We start from the raw sequence: 15,162 nt of genomic DNA, 5'->3' as shown, positions 1-15,162 counted from the left end.
CCACCCCTTTCCCTTTGCTTCTGCTGCCAGAAGGGGAAACTGGAACTGGCCCATGAGTTATTAAGTTAATATAGGGCCACAGAGCTGGAGATCCCCAGATTGCAGAGCCTGAAGTCTTAACACTCCTCGGGTGCCTGCTGACCGCATCGTGGCAGGTATTTCCTTCCCTTGGTGCAGGACTTTACAGCTGCATCCTTGCTTTGCTCTTAACTTATGCAAACGCACCCTTCCTCGGTGCAGCAATGCTGTGTGGAGCTGCTCGGTTAACTTTGAGGCTCCTCTTATAAAACTTGATTAGAGAAGTTGGTTGCCATTGCTCAGTGGGAGGGCATCTGCCCCCCCCTTCAAAGGATCTCTGATTTCTGGGCCCACTTGCCTATAGCTCCTTGTAATACATTGGTATATCTCAACATCTCTTCATGCAAATCTGTGCCCAGGACCGCGTGCTTTCTTCTCCTTGACCAGCTTCTCCCTTCTGCTCTCTCCTGTCACCTTTCCGTGCTTTGCTGAATATCAGCTAAATCTGACTAGCAGCAAAAGCAATCTATGTTACCCTCTTTCTCCAAACCTCTCCTATATTCAGTGCAAAGCACCTGGGGATGCTCTTGAGCTGTCAGTCATCACCATCACCTTTCATCCAAGGCAGAAAACCGCCGCCTGCACCTTCTGCAGTTCCTGACCCTGATGAAAGGTGGGATAATCCTGAGCCAAACCCCCTGAACCGTGGCTCAAGACTCTGCTTCAAAAAGCTCTACTTTGGGCCTGATATTTGTGTCTAGAGAGGATGTCAGTTGACCAAAACTCCACGTCCGCCCCCCTCCCTCTGTCAGCTTGGAAGTGTTTAGACCCTGATCCAAACTTTGGGACTTGTTACCCCTCTCCAGCAATTGGGGAAGCTTGGTCTTGTTTAGAAGAGATGAATGTCAGGCTGCTGTTGTTCTGAAGGAGCTGCAATGCTTGATGGGGCAGACTGTTTACAATAAGTCCCGCTTGTGAAATTAGGCAAATTATCAGGAAAAATTGGCCCGTCCCCTCTTTGTCAAGCTGCATACTCAAGTGAGGGTCTGAGCTTGATGTGTCATTAACAAACTGCGACCCAGACTGTGATTCAGCCAGAGGTCTCTCATTTGCAGGTGGAATTTGCACTTTTTTATATAGGTTTTTTAGTTTGTTTTGTTTTGTTTTTAAAAAATGCTATGCTGTAAATGAGCAGGGAAGCATTTTGGTACTTCAGGTTGAAAGTTTGTGAGATAGCTGCTATTTATCCCTCAAAATCAAGAGGTCTTGCTCACTCACAGGTTTAAAGGCTGTTGGCTTTTAGCTCAACCCTTCCTTCGTTTCGTAGCTTATTGAGGAATAGCTCTGAGCCATTAGAAAACGACCGTGGCTCAGCAGAGCTCAGCTCTGTTAAGGTGCGAGGGGCCATGCAGACCCTTATAGCCGCTAAACTCATGCGGGTTGCAGATGCATCTGTAGTTTACTGGTGTCATTTATTAGCCAAGACTAAGTTTAGCAATGCTCAAGGAGTCTTTCTCTCCGCAGTTTTTACGCTTCCCATGCTCCTGCGCCCTTCCACGAGCCAGAGCTGGAGGGGCAGCTGGTGGTCTGCGTGTCTGCTCGGGGCCCTTTCCCCTACAAAATTCAGCGTTTCGTTGAGCTATAAAGTTACCTTCTTCCTCTAACCTGTGTTTCGTTTAGCTCACAGCTGTTTCTGTGATATTTTGGGTCTGCTGTTGCTGCGTCGCTAATACGTCCTTCTGAAAATAGTGCGAGGTTTGCCCTGGTAACTCATGATTTCCATCCCCAGGCTCAAGCGCTACGGGGGTGCGGGGAAGGAAGCTGGGTAGGCAGGACCAAAGGCAGCTGTATACTGTGAAAGAATAAGTATCAGGCAAAATACAGTATCACAGCTAATAGATGTATTTTAAAAGTGGAAACATCTATGTTTAATTGCATTTAAAGTACGTAGTGAGAAACCACAGTTATACATTGTTATAACAAACCTTTACATCTGAAGTCAGAATAATACAAAAAAAAAGTGCTGATAATATATGGTCAAAATAACTGAGGCAAAATTTCGACAACATCTTCTAAAATATTAGCGTGTGGCCCCTGCCAGCAACACTCTAAAGGTCAGGCTGAATAATGTCAGTGACAATCACTGGCTTTCCTTAGCTTACTCCAAAACAACAACCCAAAAAACTGTTTTGTTTTTCTGTTTGCCTTTTTTTTTTTTTTGCATAGCTTTCAATATTGCTGCACTCTCACCTCTGCATATTGCAAGCCCATCTCAGTTCTGAGATAATTTCTTTAAAGTTCTCAATATTTTTAATCCAGTTCTCCTCAAATACATAATATATATTTTCTACCAATTATAAATACATAATTTTTATTAATCTGGTTTCAATAACATGCATTTGTATAATTACTGTACAATCAAAATAGACATTGACTTTACACAGTGTGTATGCTTTTATTTCAGCGATATTGTTCAGACACACTGCTCAACGGAATCAAGCAAATGGGGAAATAAAAAGAAAAAAAAGAAAAAAAAAATAAAGGAGGGGGGAAATAACCTCTGAGAGGAAACAGAATCTCACAGTGTTTACAGACAAAAAAACAAAAGGAAAAATACTTATCGGAAAAAGGATTTATTAATACATAGAAAATCCCCACAATAGTTGAAACACACTTTAGGAACTAGTAAACACGTTAAATAGAGTTGTGCCAATTACGCAGTGCCCAAGCATCTGCTTGCTCTTAATTAGACGGGGAGGTGAATGACCACTGTTTATTTTCATTTTCCTCATTAATTATGAAAAACTGCATTTAATTCATCTTGCATGGTGAGAGACTGGCTGCGCAGATGTAAGTCGTAAGGGAAGTGGCTCTCTGTAGGCAACCTGAACATAGAGCTCTGCCCAAGGGGACCCCTGGGTGGCACTGCACAGTAATGCATGCCGTAATTGTAATTTTTGCCATAGTCCAAGCTTTCTTCTTGCTTCAGGGAAAATATCCCATTATAGTTAATTGCGGGAGGACTTAAGGGACCTTCAAACTGTGGGCTGGCGCACTCGGGGGAAGTGCTTTCATAGAAGGACTCGTAAGCGCTGCAGTAATTGTAAGGTTTCATGGACTTGGAGTTGTCGAGAGTCCCGTGCCCCGGGGGGGTGCCGAGCTCGGGGCTGTGGTAGGGGGGGTAGAAGGTGGAGTAGGGCGAGCGGGTGTGATGGGCACCTTCGCCCGCTTGGCCCATCAGGAAACTTCTGGCATTCAGCTGCAGGCATCCCGCCACCAAGTTTGTAGTTGGCTGGGACAGACCCTTGCACAAGTTTTGGACGAAGGTGAGCAGGTCGGGTCTCTTGCCAATTCGCAGGATTTCAGAAAGAGCCCAAATGTAGTTCTTGGCTAGTCTTAGAGTTTCTATTTTGGACAGTTTTTGTGTTTTAGAATAACAAGGGACCACTTTCCTTAAATTGTCCAGGGCGTCGTTAAGGCCGTGCATCCGGTTCCTCTCTCTGGCGTTGGCTTCTTGTCGCCTGAATTTGATCCTTTCCATCCTTATCTTGCTCGTCTTTTTTTTCCGAAGGCCCCTTCGCCTAGGCAAGCCATTCTCATCCTCCTCTTCTCTCTCTTCCTCCTCCTCCTCTTTTTCCGTGTCTTCTCCAGGAGATCTTTTAATATTCTTTCCCCGGAGCACGATCTGCTTCGAAAAGCTTTCTGGGTTCTTCATTTGCTTTTGGTCATCACTTTCTCTGGAAAACTTTCTGCACATCTGGGATTCTGGCATTACAACAGACTCATCAAACGGTAGTGTTAACATGGTTCTATAATCTTAAGTTACCTGAAAGAATGCCAGCACAATATTTAAATATTTCCATTTTTAAAGTTTGCCGACTTACACACACATCCTCACGCACCTTTGTGCGTCTGCGTGCACGCTCTGTGTATATGAGTGTGTGTGTGTATATATAAATGCACAATCTATATTTTTTGCATAAAATGCCAGTTGTAAATACTTGCTTCTTAATAAAAGCTATCCAGAATTTTAAAACCATTCGAAGCATTCAGGATCTTGCAACTAAAAAGCCACGTTTCTCACAGATAAGTATAGAGTAAATCAATATTTAAAATGTACAATTATCTCCCTGCTCATTTATCGTATTTTTAAATAAACCCTTCAAACCTTTGCCACCCTGGAATTCAAAGAAATGCAAAACATGATAAAGCAATACAGAAATTTCATTAATCCAAATTCCCCTGGGTGAAAAAATGAGGAGAGCGAGAGCAGCCTTAAAATTGAAAAGTACCATATCTCTATTAACTGTTGGTTAAATATTTCAAAATCACTTTTTGACCTATATTTCAAAGTTTTGGGTTTTTTCCCCTCCACATTTCTTCCCTTATGAACCAAGATATTAAACTCTAGTAAGTTAGAGTGGGTGAGGATAAAAAAATTAATGGAAAATCCCCCCCCAGATCACTCAGCTAGTAAGATAACTAAAAACGAATTTTTTTCTAACGATTTGTATGAAAATCACATATTACTTATTTCGTATTAAGACAAAAATCAGAACGATCTAACCCTGAATGTATTCAGATGAGAGTTAGGAAATAAAATCCCCCTACCTTTTTTTTTCCTTTTTTCCCAGCAAAAATTCTAATTGATACTATCTCTTTGGTTAGAATCAACTTATTTGGTTTTTTCCTCTTTTTCTTTTTTTTTTTTTTTTTTATTTTTTCCTCCCCTATCAATTGTGATTGGGGGGGAGGTGAAAAAATCCCTGCACGCTATAGCAGTGTTTATATTCTGCGAGGCTCAGACGTCTCCCTCCAGCTTGTAGCTGACAGGAGCGGTCTGTAGATTCTGACTGCAATCCTGCACGTGTGCTCAGAATCCAGCCTGGAATGGGAAAATAATTTCCTTTTCCCCAATTATTTTGCTTTTGTTTGCACTTTGGGAGCAGCAAAAGCTTGGATCCCACGGTCCTCAAAGAGACAAGCAAAACGAATGCAGGGACTTTTCTTTTTTTTTTAACAGAACAAAACTAAACAAAAACCCCAGTCAAAAACTAAGTCTATCAGTATCGTCTACACACTTGCAATATTACATAACACCAATGAAAGTATGCAATTTCATCAGAAGAATAAAATGTTAGGAGGAGTTATTAGACAGTAAATAGCATACATAAAATACAAGACAATGATACTGTATCTTTAAACACTTGCATGCACACCCAGCACCAACTGAAATATATCTTTATTTGTATTACCTTAGCTTTTTATTTCATTCAACAATCAGTTTTCATTTTTTGCCTTCCAAATCTTTTCAGTCTGAATGTCGCATCGTCTCCTGGAGTCTAGATCTCTGTATATCTGCACTATCTCATTGATCTCTAAAAAGTGACATTGATGCCAACTGCCAGAGCTGGTACCCATGCCATCTGCTAGTGACGTCACGGGGCAGAGAAAACCACGTGAGCCTTTCTCCTGGGACCTTCATTCTGCACTGATCATCTGGCATCCCTCTAAGTGGGTACCAGCATTCATGTATCAACACAGAAGGTTAGACTGATAGAAAAAAAAAAAAAAAGGGAAAAAAAAAATCTGCACCAGCATTTCACATACAGTAGGTGCATTTCCACTGGAGCTGCTTCTTTTTAGCAGTCTAGCTGCACGGATAGATGTGCCAACATTTGGTGCTGTCCCTGCCTACAGGTACGGCTGCCCTGTGGTTGTTAATACGGTATTGTTTATATGAAAAGTGCTGTCTTGTATTGATCCGAGTCCCTCCGGTGCACCTGGTACCCAGGAAAAAAAAAAAAGGCAAGGAAGGGAAGGCAGGAATGGGGAAAGTAATGCCTCTGCTATAACGCGTAGCAGGGTCACAAAAAGTAGTTTTTGTGTGAAGCTGCTAGGAGTGATTTTTGGGGTGTGGGTGTTTTTTTTTTTGAGTACAGTGTGTTACCCTAGGGCGCAGGATAACAGGAGCAAACCTGCCGGCTGTAAGAAATCCTCCCCTCGCACCCCTCGGTGGTTTTTGACATTCCCGAAAGAAAAGAGGCATGTGTGGGGAACTGGATGTACATTGCGAAGATTTAACGAACGATGCCTTTCTTGGGAAGCGGGTGGTGGGGCTCGCTGGTCCCCGTCCTGCCCCGGCACGATGCGACGCGACCCCGGGGTGCGCCCGCTCCTGGTGGGGCGACACGCTCACAGGTCTAATTTGGGGTGCTCGGAGCCTTCGCCCCTCTGCCAAATTTTCTCTGCCTGCCTGGTCTTTTTGCAAACGCTTCCCCGAAACCTCTTTAAAAACTGAGTTATTTCCTTTGGAAACGCGCTCTTCCTCCTCCTAAAAATTCTCCCCCTGTTCTTCCATTTGCCTCCCTGGCTGCTCCTTTGGTCGTGCCCCCGTTTCTCCCGTCGTCTGCCTCTCCTGTACTCCCTGCTCTTCCTCCCTTAACCCTTTTGTCTCTTTCCACAGGCAAGAAACTGTTAAATGAAGCTGACAAAGCCTCTCGGCTCAGCCTTGCCATGGAGCTTATGGCAAACTCCACCTTGGTGTGTTTGGGGTTTGTGGGTTGTTTTTTATTTAAGGAGTGGCGTGTCACATATAAGCGATATCAAGAGAGTTACAGGGGGAAGGATGTGTCGTCTTAGAAACATTTTTTTTTTTAAAGTTTGCTTTCATTATTATCGCATATCATTGCTTTTTAGTGACTAAGTAATCTCTAATTTAAAAAAGTGAGCGACTGAGTATGCTTTTAGTATTAAAATAATCCCTGGCAGAGCTGCTATTGTTATGGGTCTGTGTCAGCGTTTCCATTATAAATCCTGTTTTTGAAGGGTTTATAACTCATCTGCTTTAATTCATGTTGGGCCCAAGCTTGGCATTAATGTTCTCAGCCCCGATCCAATTATTTTGTTTTCACAAAGTTTCATTTAAATCTGTTTGGGCATTTTTTGATTAGAGAGGGGAACAAAAAATCAGGCAGCAGCAGAACAGCATGTGTGTGTGGGGAGAGCGTGTTATGTACATCTACGTGTATGTGCTCCGTGATTTTTAGAGCCTTTCATTAAAAATAAAAACCACAAAACTAAAACCAAAAAACCCTCACCCCAAACTTTATTTTTTTTTTTTTTTTTTTTTACCAAAGTCAGATGTATCAGGTCATTCATTCTTTATGGAGCTCAGGCCTCTTTCTTTTTAATTTTGATTTTTTTTTAAGGTAGATGTATTTGAAGTGACAAAGACGTTAAAACTTGTGGCAACTGTTCAAATGGAGCAAGAGTTGCACTATTCATAACGTTCGTCTCATTTTATCCCAAATATTACAATCTGTGTAACAGAGGAGAGGGTAGAATCCCATTATTCTCAATAGGAGTTTCTGTATTAAGATTTATATTGTGGAAGGTCCTAAGGGTTGTCAACCTTTTCAAGGATTTTGCATATTCAGAGTATTATACAATGCACGATAATCTAAATATGCAAAGTCCTGAGGAACCAAACCCTGTTTCAATGCATACTAAAAATATTACGAGAAATTGAAGGAAAGGTTGACACTGTAGTGGCTCTGTGTTAAGGGAAGGACCATCAAAATTCCCAGTTATATCACCCATCCTCCAAAATACATTTTTATAAAAATATTTTCTCCATCCTTTTTTTAATTGTTGAAGTAGGTGGGGTTTTTAAACTACTCAAATGCTACTGTAAAATGCATTTTTGAATGCCTTTTATACTGCTACTAAAAACAAAATAAATGAATTAGTTTTTGTTGAAGCATTCCCTCTCTAGTAGTAACATTACAATTTTGCAGATTCTTAATCCATCATTTGACCTTTTTAATATTTTCAAATAAATAATGGAGAAACAAAATAGCTGAGAAATCAAGGTTTAAAAAGCCTCTACTGTGCATGCATAATAACTTTTCATAAGGATTTTACTACACATTTTGTATTATGGATCCATGATATGCAAATGTGTACTGCTGTTAATATGCATTCACAGCATACCCCATAACTGCTGCTTTGCTGTCTACTGCGAATGCATGTTAAGAATAATACACCAAACACAGTTAAATGCACTCTATAGAACGGCTGCACAACACCAAATATCTTACTGAACACATACCACATTTTTTTTTTTTTTTCCTGTGCCCAGGCTGTATAGTTTTGAATTTTAAGTGACTCTATTTCAAATGCAATATTATTATAATACATTTAACACAGCCAAACATTAATAGATTCATTGAAATAATATTGAGTTCAAAGGACTGCAGAACCTCCGCGGTGTATCAGGGGGACTGACCCAAACTGCACTGCAATCAATGGGACTCCTTCCAGTAACTTCAATACGCTATCATCAGATCCCCGGGGAATGTCTCTACTCTTTTCTTTTTTTTCTCTTTTTTTTTTTTTTAATTTTCTTTTTTATGTTCCTCTCCCACCGTCCCCCATACCTCCTAGTTTCGCCAAAACAGGACAACCGCATCAGAATTGGGGAACTCTACTGATGTTTGCTCAGGACCGGTTTGGTGTGTGGTTTTTTGGGTCATTCGCTGGCAGTAACAGGACCTCGTGGGCAGCGGGGGACCGTTAGGAAGGGGGAGTTAGCTACATCTTTTTCTTTTCTTTGTTTCCTCATCTTTCTAACGTAGCCACTAAATGTCACAGCAACTCTGCTCCTCGCACGCGTAAAGTCCCGAGGACAATCCTGCGATACCAAACTCCCTCTTCCTCACTCACGAGCTGGTGTAAGCTTGCCTTTGTGCCACAGCCCCTGCTTGCGCAGCCCAAATGCCTGGGGAGGACCAGAAATGTCCCCTCCAAACCCGCTCACCTCTGGGCAGGCTCCAGCATTTGGTGTCTCTGCCAGAACCCGGCTGTACCCCCACAGTAGGGTTGGACTCCCAGCTTCCCTCGGCAGGTATCTCTGCTGCCCTGGGAGTGAGATTGGGGGGAAAAAAATGTATGTTTGGTCCATCCTAAATTGCAAAGCCAGACCACGAGGGGAAAACACGTGGGTAACAGCGTGAAAAACAGCAGCTTCTGGCTCCAGACTTCTGCTGAGTTCAGAGCTCAGGAGGAGGTGGGAATACACGTTTGGGGTTTTCTGTGGGTTCGGTGTGGGGTTTTTTGTTTGTTTGTTTGTTTTTGGTTTTTTTCAAAAGTGGAGCAAAAGCGGATGATGTCTTGGACAGGGACTCTGGTCTGCTAAACCCAGCGAGTTTCAGACTGGTCAGAGCTGGGACCTTCTGGTGAAGGCAGGACTGTATCCCTGCAGAAGGAGCTGATGGAGAAGGAACCAGCCCAATGTGCCATATACATATATACGTGCCAGCTGCCTATCCAGGGTGCAACTGGCATGCTCTGGGACTGACGTGATGTGCATCCCTGTCCAGGGGTGACCCTGCCCTTGTCTGTCTCTCTGTGTCCCCAGTACGCTGCCGCAGACTACGGACCGTTTTGTGAGGGGAACTTGCCATTCCCATCAAGTTGGCTAAGTCCTATCCCACCAGTGCTAAGATGATGTTCAGGGATATATGTCCTTCTCTCAGGAGAGATTAAAGGCAGTGCTGATAGGGACCCCTGACTTCAGGGAAATAACCTACATTAGCTCAAGAGGATTCGGTTCAGTCTGAAAATGTGATTATTTTTTTTTTTTTAACACATCTGCTAATGCTGCAAAATATTCTAAGTGTGCTTTGCGCTATCTAAGCCCCCTGTGATGAGGATGTACATCTTGCTCTAACCAGACATCCTTAGTTTTATGTTTTCAATAGGCTGTTAGGGACAAATATGAAAGAGCTGCAGAGGGGTTAGTTACTCTATTTTAATACGAGTCGTTTGAGTAAAACATGAATTTAGAATCTGAAAATGGTCTCTAATACTAATTGTTTATGGTTAACCAAAAATGAGCTTGTGAAATTGCTCTAAGATTTGTCAAACACATGACTAGAATGGGTCCGATTTAGATATGACATACATTTGGCATAATCCTATTAATTTTGAGCTACTTCTGGCTTACACCAATGTAAATGAGTTGAGAGAGGGTGAGACCAAATAGTCTTAAGATGGAAAATACATTTTTAATTAAAAATTAATAAAATGTGTCCCACCTAGAAAAGTATTGGCACAGTATAGCTGGAAAGTTTTATTGAGATTGAGAGGTGATATGTACCTTGCAGCAATATGGGATTTAAGGTACTTCTGTCCCTAGGGAAAAATGCTGTAGTCAGACCAGTCACGTAGCTGTGTTACTTCTTTAAACTGTAAGGGGAATAAGATCATTTCTGTCGGTTTGCGGTGTGAAACAACCCTAGGGTACGTCTGAGAAACTAGTGGATTTTGATTCATACTTGGTGACTGGGGTTGTCACAGTCTCTGCTACCCTACACTGAGGATGCTCCGAGCTCAGGGAGTTGGGCAGCCGCCGGAGGCTGCAGCAGGGATGCTTGGCTGTAGCACACACCCTGACGCGGCTGATCGGCACCTACTCTTTAACGGCGATCTCTGTCAAACAGCTAGTTAGCGATGCTGCTTTTTTTCCTCCCTTTCTGTCGGTGCCTACAGTGATTCACAGGCATGCTTCCTCCGTGTTTCCATTTTGAGAATGTCTCTGTCCCCATCCAAGCATGTTTTTAGGGATGGACCTTGCAGCCGGTCCCTTCTAGAAGAGGTGGTGTGGGTGTCCATGACCTCAGAAGAGACCTGTGCCGCTTCCCCTTCCCCAAGCAGACCCCACGGCTATGATGCATGCTTTTTTTGTTCATAAACCGAGGGCACTCCTTCCTTGCAAAATCTCTGAGGCAGATGGGCTGCTTTCCTCTCCCTGTTCAAAACTCCCCCAGCAAGAAGCACTTGATGGGATATTCTCCCTAGGTCACCCATGTGGATGTTCCCGATACTTTTTGTCTCTCCCTTCCTGTAGCCTTCTCCCTGCGAAAGGATTATCTGTTGCGTCGGCACCGGTGCCAACTCAGTTAGAAGAGCCAAATGACCTTACAAAAAGCACTCGCAGAGACGAGCAGTTTGCTTGGGACTACACAGCATGCTCTAAATTAAATGCAAGAAACAGGGAAGTTGAATTAACTTGCAAAATAAAACCTAAGAGTAACATCAACTTCTGGTGGACAGTTCCCTCCCAGGAGATTACAGGGTGTTTTGTAGGGGGAACTTTGTAAAAGATCCTTGCAAAGTTTATGAGAAGCTCTGACATTTCCATTATTTGCAGCAGACCTTTGAAACTCAGCAGGGAGAAAGCCCTCAGGCTAGAGAAATGACTTTTCTTTACCCCCATGAAATTTTATCGAGGTTCAGGTGAGCTCTAAGCTCCTAACTCAGAATCATCATCTCCTTTCTCTTGTGTGCACTCCTCAGGCAAATTTCAGCAGCATGCTGAAATAATACCTGGACACCTTGGAAAGAAAAACCTTAGAACCTGAACTTAGAAATAACAACTCACTTAAGCCTATTTTGAAAGCACATTATTAAAGTTGAGAAGTTGAGTAGCTGACGGTAGGAAATGCCGGAGCTACGGTTGCCTATGAAACCTCTGTTCTCTCTCTTTGTGTACAAATACGCAGGTAGTTTCTTAACAGCACAGCTCAGCTGAAGTGCTTGTTTTTATGAAACGATATTAAGTGTGGGGCAGGATGAATGGGAATATCTGTTCCTTTTGGTTTGCCTTCTGTTATCTGAATCTATAACTCTCCTTGGACAGGGCTCTTCCTGAGATACTGGTCTGATGAAGAAAAGTAAATTTTCCATTCAAAAAGCTGCGCAATCAGGCATCCCAAGCTAATAATGAACTATGACCTCCCTTACGTTTCCCAAATCTGCATTACCCTTTTGACACCTCCTAGCACCTGCAGTTGCCAGCCAGCATCTGCAACGTGTTAATGCGTGTACGTGAAAACCTTACTGGAGATCTTTCCTTATCAAAAAGAAAGGTAACTTTGGGTTAAAAAAAAAAAACAACACAAAAACAACAACAACAAAAAAAACCCCAAAAAACCCAAAAAATCCCCACCCAAACAAACCTAAGCCAATGCCAGAATTAAATGTTTATCTTTATAACACACCTATGAAGCTGGGAAATGCTGCTTTCCAGGAGGAAAAGGGAGGCACAAGGATGTTACGGCACAGATCTTGAGCTTGTTCCACTTGTTTACAGCGCTCAAGACAAATGTTAGGAGTAATCAAGAACCCAATGTCTATTTGAGAAACACTCCAGAAATTATTTTTCAGAAGCAGATTAGATGAAGTATACAGTCATTGGATCCTCTAGCCTGCCTGCTTTTTCCTGTTACATAAAACTATATGTATCGCCACTGATTTGAAGGCAGTGGAAGATGGACAGCAATATACTTTGGAGGATCTTGACCATCACGTTTCACCTCAAGACACAGAAAGTTTGTCGCAGCTGAGTGGAAGCTGGGTCATTTGAGGTGATTTACCCACAAGATCAATTTTCCCCTGACGGTCCTGGAGATTTGGTGGCAGAATTTGACCGCAAATAGAACAGGATTTTGTAAAACTGTTTTCTGGATTCAATCCCCAGGCTTCTGAGAAAGTGAAAGGCACAGCCAATTTCAGCTCAGCTGTAAGATGGTGCTGAATTCAGATTGGGCTGCAATGATCTTTTTCCAAGATAATTTTGGAAAATTGATTTTTAAAGAATATTTTTTTCAGTGATGAATGAACAATTTTATTACTTACAGTTGCAGATCTACTTTTAGAATAACTGATGTTTCTGGTCTTTATAAAAACCCATTTTAATGTGTTTTTTATCAAATTTCCTTCCTGGGTAAGTGGACACACTGATGTTGTAAGCTATAAATTTCTCAGATTTCCAGTGCAAGTCTCATAATTTTCATAGGTCAGAGTAAAGAGGAGAAGATTAAGAACAGAGGAACAGTTCCCATCTATCCAAGAACACAACTGAGAGAAGTAGATCTCAAGAGCAGATTTCACTTATACCTGCATAGACGATTTTGGTAAGATCTGTGGACACCCCCTTGGAAACAGCATTGTCTAACAACAGTCAATAAAATTTGCCAAAATCAACTTGTAATTCTGATCTACCATAAAGAGAGGTGAGGTTATCGTGTATTAAAGTACAAGCTGAAGTAAACGGTACTTTCGGTAATTTCCACCTCTTTCCATCTCTTATGGCTGCGTAATCTCTGAGGAGCCGCGTAAACCCAACAGCTTGCCAGCTCCCTCAGCCACCAGGCATCCTGAAAATCCGTGCTTCGTGCCACGGCCTTGAGCACACGGTGTTGGTTTCGGAGGTAACCAGAGGCTCTGCAAAGTGATCTCACCTTACCGAGTGTGCAAAGGAAATCAAGTAGTAAGTTTTGGCAGCCTGGAGTTTTTCATTTCAGTCCTTGGACTGGCTGAGGACTGGTTTGAATCCCCAAATAGTTTAAAGCAACCATGGCCAGAATGCACCTGGAAATTTGGCAAAAAGCCTTCTTTTCTGGCCAAATTCCCTTTCCTAAGAAGGGAACGTGGTTTGCTGAGCCGGAATCCTGCTTGTGTCTCCCCTCCGTTGCGCTGGTCACTGCGTGAGCTGACTTTCTACCTGGCTTGCGTGGCCTTACTGGGGACCTGACTCTTTAAGCTCTTGAAGCACTGGGAAAAGGTCATACAGGGCATAGTTTACCAAATGCTAAAACAGTCGGTGGGCAGCGGAAACAGTACTGAACATATATGTATTTTTTGCAAGTTAGGAATCTTTTTTTTTCTTTTTTTTTCCTCCCCATGGTATTGTTCGTAGTGTCAGCCCAGATGTATCTGCCCTTATTTCGGTTTCTTGATGATTGTCTTTAATTCAGTTGCTATTTTTGGAGAAATACTTATTACACTTCGATTCTTTATTACTGCAGTGTGACCAGGAGAGAAAAAATATATACTTTACAAAGTATTCAAAGATATGCATTCTGAAGAGTGTACTATAATATATTCAGGGCCTCATTTTTGCATTCAGGAGTTTTATGCATGGCTTGGGTGGAAATTTGAGGTGCACTTTCTGCCTAGAAAGGTGTGCTGCCTTCTGTATTCTGCATTTGGACCTGTAAGGCATCTTGCTATGTAAAACCAGCTAGGTAAAACTTATCTCAAAAGGGTACTTTGCTATGAATTTTGAAGACAGCCGTGTGGAGAACATTTGCTGTCACCAGCAGATGGTAACTGGAATAGCCATCTCTCCCCGTACCTCTAAGCCCTTGAACAGTGTGAATACAGGCAATGCAACAATGATTTGGGGATGTGATGGAGGAAATAATACGATCAGTGTTACAGCATGGGGCCAAATCCTGAGAGATTCAGAGCTCCTGCACTGTGCCCTGAAGGCTGGATGTTGGAAGAGTAAAATCTGTGAGGTTCAGGTCAGTAGGGTTTGGAGTAAATAGTGCTTTCCATTCAGTCTGTTATTCATTTGCTTCTGTGGTACCAACTTATGTCAATGAGGTTTTTTCAAAGGCTCCGTGCAAATGCTCCGACTTCCGTGGAAATGGAAATCTTGATTATGAACAAGATATTTGCGGTTTGACTTTGTAACGTAAAGTGGCAGAAAATGGAACATGTTTTGTTTCTGAAGATTGCATATGCGTTTTGGCATAAAACTTTGCGTATCAAGCATGTTATAATGAAATTTCATTCTGAGAATAAGACATTTAGGAAAAGTAAGGTCTTTAATTCATTTCGAAGGGATTCAAAGGGGTACTTCTTTTCAAAATCACATCTAATACATAAAATCAAAACCAGAGTGATTTACTTTTTTTTTCAAAATGAGACCTTTCAATTGATGTGAAACAAGTATTTACTGAAAATTTGGCATTGTAGAACACTTTTTTTTTCCTCTGCTTTTGTTTCATATCTGAAGGAAAGCAAATTTAGAAATGTGAGCCTTCTCCAAACAAAGGACTGTCTTGGTTTGCCTACTGTACTGAAATCCCTACAGGACCTGGGCTAAATCAGCGTTCCCAAAAGGGAAACCTCTTTCAGCCATGTATTCTGGATTTGCAGTTTTCATTTTATTAATCCATTTCTCTACCATTTACTATATCCTATAATTCAGCCTATTCTTGTTATTTAACTACCGTATATAAATGTTTCTACATGCTCCCCAAATCTTTTTTTTTTTTTTTTTTTTTT

At 42.0% G+C, this 15,162-nt stretch overlaps 1 protein-coding gene across 2 annotated transcripts; it reads right to left on the bottom strand.

Annotated features, from left to right (window-relative positions):
- Positions 1 to 1,900: 1,900 nt before the first annotated feature.
- NEUROD6 (neuronal differentiation 6) lies at positions 1,901 to 5,418 on the bottom strand. Of its 2 annotated transcripts, XM_009702824.1 has the most exons (3): positions 5,274 to 5,418; positions 4,630 to 4,903; positions 1,901 to 3,844 (listed from the first exon to the last, which is right to left on the bottom strand). In XM_009702824.1, the coding sequence occupies exon 3, from the start codon at positions 3,821 to 3,823 to the stop codon at positions 2,810 to 2,812; it is 1,014 nt and encodes a 337-aa protein (XP_009701126.1). In that variant the 5' UTR covers positions 3,824 to 3,844; positions 4,630 to 4,903; positions 5,274 to 5,418; the 3' UTR covers positions 1,901 to 2,809. The 2 variants fall into 2 exon arrangements, with proteins under 2 accessions (XP_009701126.1, XP_009701127.1); XM_009702825.1 differs by lacking the exon at positions 4,630 to 4,903 and having other exon boundaries at positions 5,274 to 5,388.
- Positions 5,419 to 15,162: the final 9,744 nt, after the last annotated feature.

Source organism: Cariama cristata, unplaced genomic scaffold (assembly GCF_000690535.1).
Source record: "Cariama cristata isolate BGI_N322 unplaced genomic scaffold, ASM69053v1 scaffold3066, whole genome shotgun sequence".
NCBI lineage: Eukaryota > Metazoa > Chordata > Aves > Cariamiformes > Cariamidae > Cariama > Cariama cristata.
The sequence above is the reverse complement of the archived record's forward strand: the minus strand, read 5'-3'. Positions and strand labels throughout refer to the sequence as shown.

Coding starts and splice junctions, on each gene's coding strand:
- NEUROD6 (XM_009702824.1), bottom strand. CDS start 3,823: ATGTTAACACTACCGTTTGATGAGTCTGTTGTAATGCCAGAATCCCAG.